The sequence below is a fragment of the Schistocerca nitens genome, chromosome 6 (genome assembly GCF_023898315.1).
Source record: "Schistocerca nitens isolate TAMUIC-IGC-003100 chromosome 6, iqSchNite1.1, whole genome shotgun sequence".
Classification (NCBI taxonomy): domain Eukaryota; kingdom Metazoa; phylum Arthropoda; class Insecta; order Orthoptera; family Acrididae; genus Schistocerca; species Schistocerca nitens.
In genome coordinates this window covers 390,479,223-390,498,378 of record NC_064619.1, presented here as the reverse complement: position 1 = coordinate 390,498,378, position 19,156 = coordinate 390,479,223, and the positions used below count along the sequence as shown (strand labels likewise).

Sequence of the window (19,156 nt, the reverse complement as noted above, 5' to 3'; positions counted from 1 at the left end):
GTGGACAGTTACATGAATTGGAAAACCCACATAGGTAAGACTTGCTAAAAATAAGCTCTGATATAATTCTTATTAAGGAAAAATATAAACAAAGACACTTCATAAAAATGTACTTCGGTCTCATATATCCACACTTAGCTTAGGCCTACTTCTTTCTGGTCTGTGATTGTGCTGCAAATTTGTGTATATGAAGCCTGTTAAAACTTCAAAATAATGTCATATGATGCAAAAAGAGAATATATTCTATAATTTCTCACGGAGATAAATTTAACACTTTCGAGGCAGCCCTCAGCAACTGTGGTAGAGGCAACCGCATGGCAGCTTTTAACACATTTATGACAATCACATCATTGTAACTGCAAAAGCAATAAATTCTTGTTATGTGTCATTTTAAATGATGAAACCAGCTTTAACTATTTGTAAACACTGGATTATGAGATACTCATAGTAGGAGACAAACAGTCTTATTGAACCTTGTTTTTATTCTAGAACAAAAGAATTGTACATGCAATTAACACACAATATGCCTAGGTGTGGTATGTTTTAAAACACTTCAGCATACAAAAAGCTACATTACAATTTGGAAACCACAAGTGTTTCTTTTTGGAACTTTTTCCCCTACTGGCTCTTACAGACAGATAAAAGTAGTGTGGACACAACATAGAGCAACAGCGTACAAGCCGCTGTATTTGAGTACAGATAGGTCAGAATTTAAAAGCTTCATGGCAGCACAATGTGTGCTTTCTAGGTGGTCACTGTAGAGGGAAGGAAGCACAATTGCAGTTATGAAGTTTAATGCACTGCATGAGCAAGATCTGGATGCTGTCCTCCTACAGTGTTACTTCACAAGTCCTACCGGGAACCTGTACAAAGGTGTTAAAGATTCCCAGATATTAACTATCCCAGCAATGTACACATTTGACGTCATTCTTTTCTTAAAATAAATGATAATCATTATCACACAGAATGTAAAGGTTTAAAATTAATGGATAAAGACCCAGAAGGTGTAAGCAGTAATTCCCCCCCCCCCCACCCCCCACCCCACCCCACACACACACACACAAAAGATTCAATCCAACATAAAGAATATCAGTGTGCTGTCTGGCTTCAAAAATAAATAAAACAGCACATGACTGTTTGTCTACATATCTGTATGGAATTCCTAAATTTAACTTAGTGCAGGAGACAGTCATGCATAACAAGTTAATAGCTTACAAGAATGCTCATTGCTGTTGTTTTTGTTTGCCAGCTGTACCAAGAAAAGTGCTTCGAATATAACACTGAGTGCTGCTTTGATAAGTTCTATTTCACTGTTAGCTATGATATTGGTTTTCAAGTTGTTGCCATTGATATTACATCAAATGTAATTTACATTGGAGAGAACAGCAGTGAAATGTGGTTTCTCTGAGTAGGCTTTACATCCCTCACTAACCGTATTGATTAAGTTTTTCTGTGGCTTTCCCTATCTGTTGAGGCAAATGCTGCAATTTTTTCTTTGAAGATACTTCATTTCCACATCATTGTAGCATGTGCTTTGTTGTACATGCACATATATTTGTCTTAACATCTATGTAATCTTTTTACATTTTTGAAAAGGATAGTTGCTACTCACCATACATCAGAGATACTGAGTCACAGATAGGCACGACAAAAAGACTGTCAGCAAAGCTTTCGGTTAACAAGGTCTTCGTCGGGCATAGACAACATACAAACGCACACTCAATTGACCAACGGCTCATTTGCTGACGGGGTTTTTTTTTTTTTTTTTTTTTTTTTACTCAGCATCTCTGCTATATGGTGAGCAGCAACTATCCTTTTCATAATATTGTTACATTCCAGCCTGGATTTTCCATTGTTCAATTACATTTTTTGCAATGTATTTCTTGACATGTCTCATACTGTAATTACAATGGTTCGTGGCAAACAAATAAACACTGCCTTACAGTTCAAAATATCACAGTTGTCACTATCAATAAACACAAGCATTGTCAGATAAGCATGAATAAATGTAACAAGTGGTGGTTAGTGTTTAACGTCCCGTCGACAACGAGGTCATTAGAGACGGAGCGCAAGCTCAGGTTAGGGAAGGATTGGGAAGGAAATCGGCCGTGCCCTTTCACAGGAACCATCCCGGCATTTGCCTGAAACGATTTAGGGAAATCACGGAAAACCTAAATCAGGATGGCCGGAGACGGGATTGAACCGTCGTCCTCCCAAATGCGAGTCCAGTGTAAATGTAACAAGTCAAAGAAGATAATCAACAAATTATTTCCCATACGACACCATTACTTAACACTTTTGAATGCCATGCCCGTAGTATTTATTGCATTCACTGCAGGAAAGAATACCATGCCCATAGTATATTAGGCACCTTAGTGAGGACTGCCACTCCTGTAATATTATGGGCATAGCAGTCCTCACCAAGATGTTCTTCCCAAAATATTACAGACATGGCGTTCTTTCCAACACTGAAGGTAACTTAATACTATGGGTATGGCAGTGTGTGTTAAACACACGGACAATTCAGGGAAATTGTAAGATCTGCTATTTTTACTTATTACACTGTTAATATGAAAACACTATTTGTAAGGTTACTTTTCTTTACAATGGTTAATGTACCCACAATGATCAGTGAAAGCAATAACTAGTTGGTGCCAACAAGCAAACTTTTAATGAAGCACTCTGTTGTTAGACTTGTAATGAAGACGTTGATTAATATGTGCTAACATCTAAAGAATTGAAATCCTAAAAGACATTTCTACTATTCTCAGACTGGTAAAATATCTTTCCACGTAAATTAGGGAGCTCAAAATCATTGGAACCAAGCCCACTAATTCCCTTGTGGGACGAGGGCAGCCATAGTTCATTTTACCCTTCAACTATGCTAAAACCAAGCAAGGCAAATAAATACCATTCTTACCCCTTGAGCAGATATATGAGGGCATGTCATTCTCGAAAACATGCAATTATACTAAATGCAACACTTTTCCATAAATCTAAAGAACCATATAAAAACTTGCAAATTTGCTAATATTCAACCTGTCTCCTCGAAAAATTATATTGTTAAGCATGATGATCAAACTAAACAAGATTTAGATAAAGGTACTGCAGTGCAGACATAGTACTGCATTGGAAAAAAATTACAGAATGGGACAATCAATCAAGAAATAAATATTTAATACTGTTTATTAGAAACATGTTTTTCAAAAAGAAATTTACAATCAGTGGCCAGGAATGTAGTACTAAATGCACACTCAGTTAATGGCGAAGTGCAATATCTTTACAAGATCATGTGCATTGATTTGCATAAAATTAATGAAACATCAAGTACCGCAACAGTTATGAAATTCTCTCACTGTCTAAATTTCATCTCCAGAATATAAGTTCACAATATGGAATATAGATCTTTCAAAAAAAATATTTACAAAGTTTTAACAGATACATAACAGTGTTATCCATTCACACAACAGTTTTCTTCACATAAAACTTAGCTGTCATAAATTAAACATGAAAGAATTCAGTTTGTACGAAGTTGGTAATCACCATTCTGAGTTATATACCTAACCCAAGGGAGAGCTTGGTAACCACTCTTTTCAATTATCTTAAGATAACGTACTTGTATTCCAGAAGTTGTAAAATATGGAATTTCAAATTTGACTTGAATAGGAGGCTTTCCTTCAACATCTTCGCCTTCAACACTTGGAAGACCAAAATGTGCACGCATGAGATATTCTTTACCACCAGGAAATGATTTGACAGTCCAGGTGATGGCATTCTGCTCTGGAGCATACTTCACACTCCCTATCGTTGTCTTGAATTTTGGTGAATCTGCATCAGCAGGCACAGGAATAACAATTTCAACATTATTTGCAGTGGATCTCCTTTTGAACTGTGACTTTGCTTTAATCATATATTCTACCCGACTGTGTGCATGCCTTTCAATAACAGATTCAATCCAAATTAATGGCTTCACATGTGTATTTAAACGATAAGACATCAATTCAAATTCTCCATCTGGAGGAATGAAAGATATTGTACGATCATTCTCAAACCTGGATAAACGAACACACTGGTGAAATTTGACATCTTCCAGCTCTACTGACTTCGATTTACCTCTGCCTGTGCTCTCAAAAAGAACTTTATCATTCAATCCAAGTCTCAACTCTGGCATCCCAGATAAGTACACCCTCATTTTTATTGCCCCCACTATTTCACTGCGGAGGACGTTTCCATTAGCATTTGCCAGCAAATTAACAGATTCAATAACATCCAAAAATACTTCGTTCTTCCTGTACTTTATACCCTCAGATCTCCATGACACTGCGTTTGTGACAGCCATAGGAATCCTAGGTTGAATTTCAAGTTTATGGCCTTCCTGTGTTATGTATTCTTGAAGAATTTTACTATCCGTAGTTTGTGGATAACCAAAATCTATTAGCTCATCCAGCAACTCGTATATTACAACAAAATTGTCCCTTATACTTTCCTCTTCTAGTTCTTTGAAATATTCGATCATTACCTGCACTATTTTATGGAGAAAAACGAACACCAGGGCTATGTTAGCATTCTTCTTGGTGGTGGAAACAATATACAAGTTGTTATATTTTATATAGGCGAAAGTACATTCTGTTGTTTGTAGTATTGGTGTCAGCATTCCTTCTTCTTCTTTCTCCATAAGCAACGGCATAAATTTCTCAATAACACCAAGGTCTATGTCGCCTCGATAGTTCCTCGATATGAGAACTTTGCCTTTCACATCGAGTATATATACAGAAGACGACGACATTTTCTGTGAACTTCAATATATTGCTTCACACAATAAACACATTTAACACTCCCTTTACAACTCGACACACACATCAAACCAAACAACTCCACCCCTGCAAAGACACATAGTACGAATACTACTCATGTATGAAGATCACTGGTCGCCAACGATAAGCAGACGACAATCCGGTCGGTTGACACAACTTGGTGAATTGGTAAAACATTAAGACGCTGGGGAAAAAAAAGTCGCGGAAAGTTATCGTCAACGAACGTTTCAATATTTTGGGTTTGCTGTTTTTCATTATTAGAAAATATCTTTAAACTATAACACAAAAAAACTTATTTAGAGATGCGAGAATCACGCGTTGCTACCTTGTTTTTGATTGTCATTTTGCGACTGCTGGTGAATGTGAATGTGTCAAGAGCAGCATGTGTTGACATTATGTTATTGATGCAGTTTATTCGGAATTGAGTGAATAGTGCGTCGCTAAGCCTCTTGCAAAGTCAACGCTTTTATGAAAGTTTCCTAGACACACATATATACTATGATTTCAGTCGTATACAGATTACCTGCGTACGAAATTCTAATCTGAAAATGAAGAAAAGCTTACGTTGTCATTTGGGCATCATATAAGAAACTAGTTTATTTCAGTATTTTGCAACGAGTGGTGTTCCTAACGCCATTGGATTGTGGAAAGATGGAAGGCAAGGAAAGAAACGAGCACATTCTTGCTTTGAAAGGTAACGGATGGGTTTTAGGTATTATTAACAGAATAATACGAGTATCCGTATAATTTGCTTACGGTGATGTAGGGTATGTGAAAATTTTATGCATCGTTTGTTTTCTTTTCAAATGCCGTAAGCTTCCATTATAATCTTAACACGTTCCGCTTTTTGCATACTGTGTTGTCAGGGAGTAAGTTAGTTTTGTCACACTGCAAAATACTGCGTTATGATGGAAGTCACTTGTGTGAGGAAAATGTGTGTGTTTATTCACAGTTAAATACCAGAAGTAATAATATATGTATACCAAGTAGAATAGTAGATGAAGATAGGGCAGGAGATCTGACTTAACCTTATCAAACGAACCGTCCTAACATTCATGTTAGCAAGTTGGCAAAAATCTTGATCGCGAATTTCGGACAGACGAAGACCTCCCTCCTTCCACAAGCGACACCAGTGCTTTAACACTGCCTTAACGACTTCGTTTTGTATATAATTAGGAAAGTACATTACATGTTACTAGTCTACAACGAGCTAACATATTACACAAAAGTATATTCAGTGATATATCTAGACCATGAAACTGTTATGTTGCACTTCTGAAAAAATAACAAATTTTATTACACTTCTGAAGGGTACATACATCCAAACACCCACATTATATCCATGACAGCTTCTCTTGCAGCTGGCACCATACTCTGTGGAGATGTGTTGCATTGCATTTGAAACAGGAAATCAGACTTAGAAATATTTTTGTTCAATTACACAGACACAACATAGATGGCACATCTGATAAGATTAAAAAGTACTCAACAGTAAATGAGGGTCTAGTATTTTTTCAAACTAAGATATTCACTTATGCTTCAAAAACATTTCCTAACAAGAAATGTTTTTAACTCTGCTCTAAAAGAGCCGTTTCCTTTTCATATGTCTTTATGTATGATGGAAGTGCATTATAAAAAAATGAGTCCAAAGTGGCTCACACATCTAAGTAAAATTTCTTCTACATGGAGGGAAGCAAAGGTTGTGTATTTATTTATTTGTTGATCCTATGAATCTTTTACAGTGTTAACGAGATACTGGACCATTAATTGCTATACACTTTTCAGGACTCTCACATATGGTGTACCGCCATTTTAGCAAAACTAACATTACACAATATATTATTGCTCTACATGCTTTACAGAGTCAATCTTAATTTGTGCTACAGTGTCTTCCACCCCCCTCCCCTCCAAGATACACCTTTACTGTATTGAAACAGTGCTTGGCCCAGTAATTCTTCATGGTTGATTTTAAATTGTATCTGTTCATTACAGTTCTTGTGGATTGGGGTAATGCATTATACAGTTTGATGCTTGGAGAGTATATGCCTTTCTGAAGAAGAGCTGTAATTTTTCTGTTGTATTTGTAGTACATCATTTATTTGCCTTGTGTGGAAGCTGAGTACAGATCTATTATGGGTGACACATGGATTGCTGCTGTTTAATTTTCTTCTGTAATACTTATATTTTCTGGTATATAAATACATGAAAATGGTAGCATTTCATGTTTCCTAAATAGTGGCTTACATGTTGATCTTTGGTCTATCCCTTCCATAGCTATAGTAATTGCTATTAGTTTGCAGGTCTCCATATTTAGCTCTTCTCATAAACATTTGTATATGTATAGGGAGGTTACAGGGGATTACAGAAGTGTCCGATTCCACCTGTCAGCATTGACACATGACGTCATCAATATGGCGGAAATTGCTGTTCTAAGCATCTCCAATATGGCGTCTGTGATGTCACTACGGCAAGAAACACGAAAATATGTATAAATAAGACAGTAACATTTCCCTCCAAAAATACAATCAAACTAATGGGGCAGCCGCGAGAAATTGGGGGTTTGAAGGAGGCGGCAAGCTAAATACAACAGTAAAAAAACACACACACCACAATCCCAAATCACACAAAAAAAAAAAAACTACAGGAATCGGACACTTCCTTTTATGCTAGGTAAATTGCAGCTGACGAAACAAAAACACCAACGCCTACAGCAAACACTATAAAAATTGGAATCAGACATTTCCCTTGACCACAGCTGACGATACCAAAACACCAATACCTACATATAAAACTACGGAAATTGGGATCGGTCGTTTCCGTTGACCTATATAGGTCAATCATAACTGTTGATATGAAAAAACCACCACCTACAACTATGAAAAACAAACCAAAACCACAACACCTCAAAAATTCAAAGGTCTTATCATCCCTACTTAAATTAACACACATTCAGTACACAAAACATTACAACTCGGGGGGGGGAATATTACTTACCACCAACAAATGTTGAGAGGGCACCATCAAACACAACATGGCGACATCTACAAACACAACCTATTCAAAGTCCGCGCCGTAATGACGTCACATGCCACAACACCCAACACCCTTACGCCATGGGTCAAAGCAGACAGATAGAATTGGATGCTTCCGTTGACCCGGTTACAGTAGGGGCTTGCTTGTAGATCTATGTCACAAAATTTGAATAGCCCTTTCAGGTAATTCATCTAATTCACTATTAGTTTTAACCCAAAAAACTATTTCATAATATGCAAGCGACTGGAAGTAGCCAACGTAAGCGATTCTAGCACCTTCTGAGAAGTATTCTTCCGAAATGATGCTTGGAGCAAATCGTGCCAAATTGATGAGAGAGATTCTAGTTTAAGTCTTGATCGACCACCCAGTACCAGTTGGATATCTTGGTTCTGATTCATTTTCCAAACTGAGTGTAATTTTTCTTCACACTGAGAGTCAGCCTGTTGGCATTGAACTATGAATTTATGGACTTGAGGAATTGATCAGTTGCTGTAGACAGAGATTCCTTAACGTTACTCACTATTACACTAGTGTCATCTGCAAAAAATTTGATCATAGCTACATTTTCTGTGGATTGTATGTCATTTGTACAAATAACAGAAAGTAGGTGGCCTAACACACCACCATGTGCTACATCTGTTTTGACTTTCTTTGCATCAGATATTGAGTGAGTTGATGTGAGTTCCATGTGATCTATTTTACAAACCACGTTTTCTATCCCTCTTATTCTCAGTACTTCCAGCTTATGATTTATATTATTTCTCAAGTCAACAGCCCTTTTTCTCACCATATACTAATCACACATGAGTGAATGAGATGTCGTTAGAAAGGTTTCTTAACCGGTTTCTGACCTTGCATACCAATTTTGTGCTAAAACTTAATATTTGCGGAAAGCTGTAACATAAGAGATTTTTTAACTGTTACAGACATAATGGTATCATTGTTGCCCATCTTCATGTCTATATTTTATGAACCTAAGTTGTGAATCGTGAATGAGAGGGCTTCTTTTCATATGACCTTATTACAAATGCAATTTTATTTGTTTTAGTGCCCTTATCTGTATACAGTATTGTCATAGATAGTAACTGTGACCATTGCGGTAGTCCATTATCTCTGCCCATCGTACAAGTTGACGTTTTGAAACGACAAACATCCTGTAGAATGAAACTTCCTGGCACAATTAAAATTATGTGCTGGAGGGAGACTCAAACTTGAGGCCTTTTCCTTTTGCAGAAAATCGCTCTCCCAACTGAGATATCCAAACGTGGCTCATGACCCATTCTCACAATTTCACTTCTGCCATTACCTCATTCTGTAGAATTATTACATTCATTAGATCCACCAGGATTACTGTCACATAAATTTATACTAAAGGAGAAACATTGTTGTCATGTTAAAAAGAAATCTGAATGCTAAACGGAGCTTAATGGAGCACGCTTGGTTGTAACAAAGCTAAATGAACCGGCAATTAAGGCTCAGCTGACTGACACAAGGAAAAATGTTGTAATGCTATGAATAAACTGAACACCATCTGATCCAAGCATGCCTTTTCAGTTGACAAGAATACAGTTGCATATTAAAATTTCATTTGCGATCACTTTAAACAATTTAAAAGAGCAGAATTATGTTTACCACTGTCTGTCAGTCTTTACTCATAGGCAGTTGTGTTTGTGCTTTCCAAAGATAACTAAATCAATTAACATTTTTGTATCCCTTAAAGGAAATTAAAAACAAAATGTACTCAAAGTTTACAATCTTACATCAAATACCATTCACATTGATGTATTGGAGTGCTATATAAGTTCAGTTCATTTTTTCAAGATGTTTTCTCTTCATTTCCACAATTACCCTTACCCCAGTGACTACACTTATTAAAAATCCTGTCATTATTTCACACTACAAAACACTACTGTTCTTTTTCAAGTTCCTTATTATTTCATCCATGTAATCCGGTGTACCTGTTTCTGTACTTCTAACTGGTCGAAAACCATGTTGATTACTGTTCAGTAGCTTTTCGTGGCTTAAGTACTTGGGAATTTGTCGTTTCATTAAACGCTTTGATACTTTAGAGAATGTAAAGGGGAGTGACATGGGTTGATAATTTACAACTCTATACCCAAAACCACTTTTGAATGAAGGTATCATTTTTAGAAATCTTTAATCTGTGTATGAACACTCCCTCAGTGAATGATAAATTAGAAATGTGAGCCAAGGGATTTGCAATTTGTGAAGCAATATGGTTTAATAAGTGATATTTACTTCTACACCTCCTGAAATTTTACATTTGAGCCTTAAATCACTGTTACTCCTTCACGATCTAACCTTGTGCTGTGTGTAAGTGTACCACATTTAAAATCAAAGATGGAATAACAACAAAAGTTAGTTAGTTACTTACTTACTTTCATGTTCCATGGATCCTTTTACTCAATAAATGATGTGGAAAGATAGATGGCTGCTCACCATATGGAGCAAATTTTGAGTTCGAGACAGGCACAAGAAGACTGTTACACATTTGAGATTTTGGGCACAAGCCTTCTTTCTACAAAAACACACACACACACACACACACACACACACACACACACACACACACACACACACACGGCCACTCTCTCTGGCTGCTGAGCCTGGACTGCAATACAGATTGAACAATATTGGGGATAGGCTACAACCTTCTCTCACTCTCAATCCCGTGTCCAGCCATCCTGATTTAGGTTTTCCGTGATTTTCCTAAATCGCTCCAGGCAAATGCCGGGATGGTTCCTTTGAAAAGGCACGGCCAACTTCCTTCCCCGTCCTTCCCTAATCCGATGGGACCGATGACCTCGCTGTCTGGTCTCCTTCCCCAAAACAACCCAACTCTCTCACTCTCTTATCAACTAGTGCCTCCCTTTCATGCTTGTAGCCTCTTATGACTGCTGTCTAGTTTCTGTATGAGTTGTACATGGCCTTTCACTCCCTGTATTTCACCACTGCTAAAATTTGTAAGCCAAATTGCACTTAAAGAAAACAGCCGAAAAACAGGACAAGTACAAATAGTGAAAAATCACGAAAACTAACAAAAGATGGTATCAGCAACATCTGTTGACCTACTAACTCTACTTGAAAGACCAATAGAATACAACACAAAAATCATAAACCAAATTACACTAAAAGAGCTAAAAGTCATTACAGACACACACATCAAAAAATCACAAAACCTAACAAAAGGCAGTATTGACAATGTTTAATAATGTAATAAAACAAACTCCACTCTACTCGTCACTCACAATCCAAGATAATTTCAACAATCAAAAAATTCATAAATAATTGCACTAACACTTTTTTCAGTGTACAAGAAACAGAGGTTTGCACACATTGTTGTTGTGTTTTCAGTTTCAGAGACTGGTTTGATGCAGCTCTCCATGCTGGTCTATCTTGTGCAAGCATCTTCATCTCCGAGCAACTACTGCAGCCTACATCCTCCTGAATCTGCTTAATAGTATTCATCTCTTGGTCTCCCTCTATGATTTTTACCCTCCACTCTTCCCTCCTATACTACATTGGTGATCTCTTGATGTCTCAGAATGTGTCCTACCAACCGATCCCTTCTTTTAGTCAAGTTATGCCACAAATTCCTCTTCTCTTCAATTCTATTCAATACCTCCTCATTAGTTACGTGATCTACACATCTACTTTTCAGTATTCTTCTGTAGCATCACATTCTGAAAGCTTGTATTCTCTTCTTGTCTAAACTATTTATCGTCCATGTTTCACTTCCATTTATGACTATGCCCCATACAAATACTTTCAAAAAAGACTTCCTTACACTTAAATCTCTACTCGATGTTAACAAATTTCTCTTCTTCAGAAAAAACTTTCCTTATCATAGCCAGTCTACATTTTATATCCTCTCTACTTCGACCATCATCAGTTATTTTGCTCTCCAAATAGCAAAACTCATGTACTAATTTAAGTGTCTAATTTCCTAATCTAATTCCCTCAGTGTCATTTGTATTAATTTGACTACATTCCATTATCCTCGTTTTGTTTTTGTTGATGTTCATCTTATATCCTCCTTTCAAGACATCATCCATTTTGTTCAACTGCTCTTCCAGGTCCTTTGCTGTCTCTGACAGAATTACAATGTCATCTGTGAATCTCAAAGCTTTTACTTGTTCTCCGTGGTTTTTATTGCTACTCCAAATTTTTTCTTTTGTTTCCTTTACTGCTTGCTCAATGTACAGATTGAATAACATCAGGGATAGGCTACAACCCAGTCTAACTTCCTTCTCAACCATTGTGTACCTTTCATGCCACTCGACTCTTATTGCTGCCATCTGGTTTCTGTACAAATTGTAAACAGCCTTTGACTACCTGGTTTTTACCCGTGCCACCTTCACAATTTGAAAGAGACTATTCCAGTCAGCATTGTCAAAAGCTTTCTCTTAAGTCCACAGATGCTAGAAACGTAGGTTTGCCTTCTAAGATAAGTCGTAGGGTCAGTATTGCCTCGTGTGTTCCATCACTTTTGTGGAATCCAAACTGATCTTTCCCGAGGGCAGCTTCTACCTTTTTTTCCATTCGTCTGTAAAGAATTTGTGTTAGTATTTTGCAACCATGACTTATTAAACTGACAGTTCGGTAATTTTCACACCTGTCGGTACCTCCTTTCTTTGTGATTGGAATTATTATATTCGTCTTGAAGTCTGAGGGTGTTCCACCTGTCTCATACATCTTGCTCACCAGATGGTAGAGTTTTGTCATTTCTGGCTCTCCCAAGTTTATCAGTAGTTCTATTGGAATGTTGTCTATTCTCGGGGCCTTTGGCTTGGTCTTTCAGTACTCTGTCAAATTCTTCACGCAGTATCATCCCCCATTTCATCTTCATCCTCTTCCATTTCCATAATATTGTCCTCAATTACATCGCCCTTGTATAGACCCTTTATATATACTTTCCACCTTTCCACTTTCCCTTCTTTGCTTAGGACTGATTTTACATCTGAGCTCTTGATATACATACAGGTGGTTCTCTTTTCTCCAAAGGTCTCTTTAATTTTCCTGTAGGCAGTATCTATCTTACCCTTAGTGAGATAAGCCTCTACATCCTTACATTTGTGTTCTTGCCATCCTTACTTAGCCATACCACACACATTCCACAATAAAAGTAAAACCACAAAAACATATACACCAACCAAAGTAAGTAGGTACACAAATCGGTTATCCAGCAATGGTAAACACAATATGCCGATCACACAGTCTCTCAAGTAGCAAGCATACACTTCTCAAACCGGGGACTCGTCTGTATGGAATGCCATGTGTTGTCCCACCTACAAAGCCACATATACTGGTCACTGGTCCAAGGTGCAGCAACTTTGGTCAGTCTTATATCTTCTCCACAAACATTAACACCTCACATTTGCAGTTAAAGGTAATAACTGAAAGAATTTAATCTTGCTCAATATGTTGTCCCCATTGCAACAAGCAAGGACCTTCTCATGAACTTCATTGTCACATCGATAAGTAACTAAAAACAAAACATAAAATTAAATCTCCAAACATAAGCAGCACACAACACTAATAATTCCAAACCTCAGAGCTGATCTATTGTGTATAACTGCCAACATCAAAGTAACTCACTAACCAACCACAACAAACTCTTCCAATATTAATATCAAAAACAGCCCTCAAGGAGTTCAGTATCTCTAACACCACTTACAAATATTAAGGAACATAAAAATCTTACACTAGAGTGTGCCACTGCATACTCCAACACACACACACACACACACACACACACACACACACACACTCTCTCTCTCTCTCTCTCTCTCTCTCTCTTTTTTTTTTTTTTTACAATTTCCTATTCGGATTGCTTGGCAGCGTTGTTATCTTATCTTTTCTTAGCAGTTTTGCCTTTGCAATTACCTGTCAATATATTTTCTTATAAGTTTTCAGATATTCTACAAACAGGGTGCCTTTATACCTTTTTTATTTGAGAACTGAGACTTTTTATAGTCCTACAGGAAAACTTAATGCCTGCCGTATGTAGGTACTATAGCCCTACATGTGTATTAAGAATTTCTACTTCTGCAGTGTTCGTGTTTAAAAATATGTAAAAAGACTTTCCGTTCTATTTGTTATTCTTATGAGGCTATTTATAAGAGGGAAACATGTTGAAGCTGTGCAGTATGCTAAGAAATAGCTGCTTTGGTACAGATCCATTCACAGTGTTTATACTGAAGTCCTCACGGGCAGTTATAGTGACCTTTTCCAACAGACTGAATATTAGTGAAAGTGCCTTATTTCCAGTTAAGTGACCTGCATATTGACATTATTATTACTACTTCTCCCATGTCCCCATGTAACTCTAATGCAGCAGCTTCAAAATATTTTTTAATACATTACCTCACACCTCCTTTTATATTTAGCATTCCTAGAGAACTGACCAGCAAAATTGCAATGACTAATAATAACAATACTTATGTCTACAGTGTGCTCATTTCAACTGAAGACATTGAAATATCTCAAAAATTACACATCGCATAAAAAAAAGTTTTAATTCCAATTTGTTTGTCTCGAGTTGTGTCATCCAGTGATACCACACTTGACCCCCCACACCACCCTGTGCATGTATGGTGAGGGGCAACTTTGAAATTGTCAGTGGGAACCACTATTTTTTTTATTGCAGATTCTGTGGCAGAATCTACAGATGTTTTCTCTGAAGCATTTTCTTCATTTTGCCATAGATTGCTCTTTCACCGAAGGAATAGAAATGGGTACACAGTCGTAATTTATGGTGTGCTACTCCGTGGCCCTTGAATATCCAATGGCATGTGGGACCCAATCTCCATGCTGTGAGGGTAGGACAGGCCAGTACTTCATAACTTCTAATTGGAAACCCCCTTTCACAACATTGTATTCCTAAACATATTGAACTTTGGACTACTTGATGCGTCATTGTGGCCATGGTTTGAGGCAAATGAACTGTACTTTTCCTATTATAGTTTGTGTTTAAACGTAGTACTACCAGCTCCCATACACTTAGTGATCCCTTTTAAAATAACAGTACACAGGATAAAAGCATATCTGGAGGAATGTCATCACAGGCATTTCTGATGCGGTCAACCATGCCCTCACAGCCTGTTGACACTTGCTGGTACACCTTATCTTTTAAATGTCCCCACAGAAAGAAATCCGGCAACATCTGATCCGGTAGCCTAGCAGGCCAAGTAATAGGGGCACCTCAGCTGATCCACCAGCCTATGTAATCAAGGTTTAACACGTCTCATACTTTAATTGCGTAATGCACTGAGCAACCATCATGCTGAATTCACATATGTTCTCGAACATGCAGGGCAGCATTCTGCTGTAGTACCAGTACTTCCTGTTCCAAAAACATTTGATATTTCCATCCATTCACTGTGCAGTTGATAAAACATGGACCAATGAGTTTGTTCCCTGTGATGCCACACTGTATGTTAACTGACCAAGGACGTTGATGGTCAACTTGCTATAACTGGGAGGGGGGTGTCTACACTCTAGCAATGCATGTCATGCCTGTTAACAGTACCATTGTGAAAGTAGACTCATTGGAAAATAGTACTTTGGCAAAGAACATGGGGGTCATTTGCATTTGTTGACATGCCCACTCACGAAACACTAAAACACTATCCAGTTATAGAAATCGGTGCCTTGAAGTTCGTGATACAGTGATGTTGTATAGGTGATACTTATGATGGTGTAGTAGTATGACAATACTACTTATGAACCTACCGGAATTGTTGTGTAATTTTTTTGCTGGTTGTTAATCCATGGGTTGTGGTGCATTGCCACTAGTACAGTTATTTCATTATCTTCTCCTGTAACACGTTTGTTTCATTTCCTTTTGCTGGTCTAGATGCTGGCATCAGATATAAAGGTGTTCACAACCTTGTAAAAAAATGAACAAGAGTGAACTTTCTCTGGAAAACACTTGGCATTCAAGGCAAAAGCAGCCTCAACATTTCTCCTACATTCTCTGTAAATCAGGATAATTTAATTTTTTTTCTTCTGTGATTCCAACAGTCATCGTCCACTTGCACATGTGTTCTCCAAATGAGAGATCGGTGTGCAGGCAATAAACACTGTGTAAATATTGTAATGTTCAGAGCCACTATCTGTTCTATGTGCGCACAAAACGTGAGCTCCAGTTGCAGTTTACTGCCATTTATGATACACTGTAGTTTGCTACATGTCCACAATGGCACATCGAATATGTTGGAGGAATATAATGTTGTGAATGAGGTTTCCACTTAGAAGTTATGAAATGCTGGCCTGTCCTACCCTCACAGCATGGAGGTGTGGTCCCACGTGCCATTGAATATTCAAGGGCCATTGTGTAGTACATCACAAATTACGATTGTGTACTCACTTCTTTCCTCTGATCATAGCGTCATCTGTGGCAGAACAAAGAAAATGTTTCAGAGAACATGTATGTAGGTTTTGCTTTAGAGTTGTAATCTGTAATAAAAAATGGCGGTTCCCATTGAAAATTTTAAAATGGGCCCACTACCACCCATGCACGAGGTGAGATGGCAGCTCGAGCGTGGTATCAGTGGATGTCTCCCTCTGAGACAAACAAAATGAAATTTTTGATCTGATGTGTAGTTTCAGAGGTATTTCAATAACTTCACTTAAAATGAGGACCAAAGTATTGGCATCACTAACTCAAAATTTAAGTTCAAAAGATTTATATCTCAAAGTATAGGTATTATAGATGAAAACATCTAGATCAGTTATACTGGTAACTGCTGTACTTATACTTCTGTGTACCATCTATTGCTGTTTTGAGATCCATGTGTTCATATGAGTTACATAGTGGCTTCCATTGCAGTTTTAATAGTTGATGTGTATGTGCATAATATGCATGAAAATATCTGTAGCAAATTAATGTTTTCTGAAGTTACCTTCCAATTTCACTGTTATAGTGAAAAGTGCCTTAAACTAACTGCAGCTCAAATGTAGACATTTAGATCCATTACAGATCAGTCTCTTGCCATAACCTTTATTTCTCAATCACATTTGTTGGCTTCACAAACTCTCAATCAGATTGTCACCCTCCAAACTAATGCAGGTGTTGGGATAACATGTATGTTGGGACATGCTACAGATCAGTCTGTCACAACAGCTAAGATTTTAGTGTGAAATTGGGGGGGGGGGGGGGGGGTTGTCACTTGATTTTTGGGTTGGTAGCACTGGTGCCTGGCTAAAGCTGTTTTTATGTTACTGGTTAAAAATAGTCAGTTTTCATAGGATAAAGTGATTGTGCGAAGAATATTTTATGTATAAATTCATTTTTTATAACTCATTCATCTGGGCTGTTGAAGATCTTGGGATCAATGGTTTTGTTTTTAAATTATCACGTAAAATTGCATTGTGCTTAGGAGGCGATATTTTGCCGGAGTTATGTTTTTTAAGTGGAAAAATTAACTTGTCGCATTATATCGTACATCTGAATTGCTTTCCAGTAAGTCTAATTTTTGCATCTCATAAATTATGAAAATTTGTGGTACTGGAAAGTGCGCTAATAGTTTTAATTAGATTTCTGTGTTTTTAAGTTGTTGTGATGTGTGATAAGTGTGGTTGTTGCCACAGGGTAGTCAGGCAGAGTTGGTAGGTGTAGATTGTGGGCTGGAATTTCACTGGGGCAACTGCAGTGGAGAAGTGAATGGAGGACTTAACAAGGCTCTCCCTCGGAACTGTAGGCTCTGCAGAAAAGATGGAGAATCATCAAACAGAAGGAAAAGATTTGTACCCTTCAGGCTGAATTAGATTGTGCGGAATTTCAGCTAGATAGGTTGAAGATGGAAGAAAACATCATGGGAACTCTGTTAAGGTAACAAGTAATGGGTGAAAGGGGGAACAGCTCTGCAACTTCATGTACATTTGACCTTTCTGTCTCCGGTAAATTTGACTTGTTACCTGAAGTAGGAGGGGAAGAGACTCATCTAGGTGTAGGTTACAATTGAGTTCAGCACACTTCTAGCAAAGAAACTAAGTGTAGGTTGTTATCAGAAAAGGGTATAAAGAAGAGTCTTGCTGCTAGGTAGTAGCCATGAGAGGGTGTAGACCAGTTGGTACAGGACAAATTAGGAGGAGGGAACCTGGTCATAAGTATTGTGAAACAGAGTGCTAGTCTTATCCAGCTGACAGAGGACATTAGGAATTTTTGTACAGATTTTGACTAGGAGGATCAGGTTATCGTGGAAGGAGGAGCAGGGAACAGTGTAGCTAAAGACAGAAATTACAGCAGTAGACGTGATTTTGATGAAATAAAAGTAACAACTACACACACAGGTATGACTTTTGTGGAGGTCCCACAGCATCGTGACCAGCTCTGTGTTATACTGCTGTGAGCCTTGTGAACACAGAGTTGAGCAGGCACTGCTGCTGCCAGAAATGAAATCACACGAGTGCAGTGCCTGTTGCTACAATTGGGGAGATGAGGATATACTAGCCAAAGCCTACACCTGAACCAAAGAGGGGAAGATAGGTTGGCTGAGCTTCTTTCTGTGGTTATTGGTGTCCCAGTGGTATCTTCCTTCAGTTAGAATCAGCATTCAGGCACCCTAGAATGAAGAAATTAAAATAACTGAAGAGAATCAGCATTCAGGCACCCTAGTACGAAGAAATTAAAATAACTGAAGAGTCACATGAAATGCTTAAGAATGCACAGAAAAGTAAGGAGACTACCTTACGTCATCAGAATATTAGCTGACTGAGTAATAAAGTAAAAAAGCTTCTTGTCTGTTTAGAAAATTTAGAGCATCCTGTACCTATATGAGCACACACAACCACAGTGTTAGAGAAGTTAAATATAAAAGATCTCTAGCGTCTTACTCACGTAGAACTAATATGGGAAGAGGAGGACTCGTTACATACAGTAAGACAAAATTAAAGCTCAAATACATTGAGACAAGGAGCTTTTGTAGTGATTAGCACATAGAGATGTGTACTTGTGCATTGATACTGGAAAACAGTTCACTTTTAATTGTAACTGTACGATCCCCACTGGGGAATTTTTAACTGCCTATGAGGAATGTGGATTCCTTATTATGCCATCTGCCAGACAGTAGAAAGCAGTTAGTCTGTGGTGATATCAATGTAGATTTTATAAAAGATTCTGATATGAATCCTTATTTATATCCTACAATTGAATTTCAGCAATCAACTTTCCAACACAAGCGGATAAAGACAATAGAACTCTAAAGATAATGTCTTCTGTGAAGCTCAAAGCAAGGAAATAACTGCATACTCAGTGCTCTTTATGACCAAGGTGGACAGCTAGT

At 37.7% G+C, this 19,156-nt stretch overlaps 2 protein-coding genes across 3 annotated transcripts in view; one reads left to right on the top strand and one right to left on the bottom strand.

Annotated features, from left to right (window-relative positions):
- Positions 1–3,168: 3,168 nt before the first annotated feature.
- Positions 3,169–4,900, bottom strand: LOC126263141 (AP-1 complex subunit mu-1). Its single transcript, XM_049960173.1, has one exon. The coding sequence runs from the start codon at positions 4,784–4,786 to the stop codon at positions 3,518–3,520; it is 1,269 nt and encodes a 422-aa protein (XP_049816130.1). The 5' UTR covers positions 4,787–4,900; the 3' UTR covers positions 3,169–3,517.
- Positions 4,901–5,152: 252 nt separating this feature from the next.
- Positions 5,153–19,156, top strand: part of LOC126263142 (trafficking protein particle complex subunit 13) — a 255,521-nt gene continuing 241,517 nt past the window's right edge. For both annotated transcript variants that reach the window (XM_049960175.1, XM_049960176.1), the window contains exon 1: positions 5,153–5,508. In XM_049960175.1, coding sequence (XP_049816132.1) covers positions 5,466–5,508 — 43 coding nt within the window. In that variant the 5' untranslated portion in view covers positions 5,153–5,465. The remainder of the gene's footprint in view (positions 5,509–19,156) is intronic.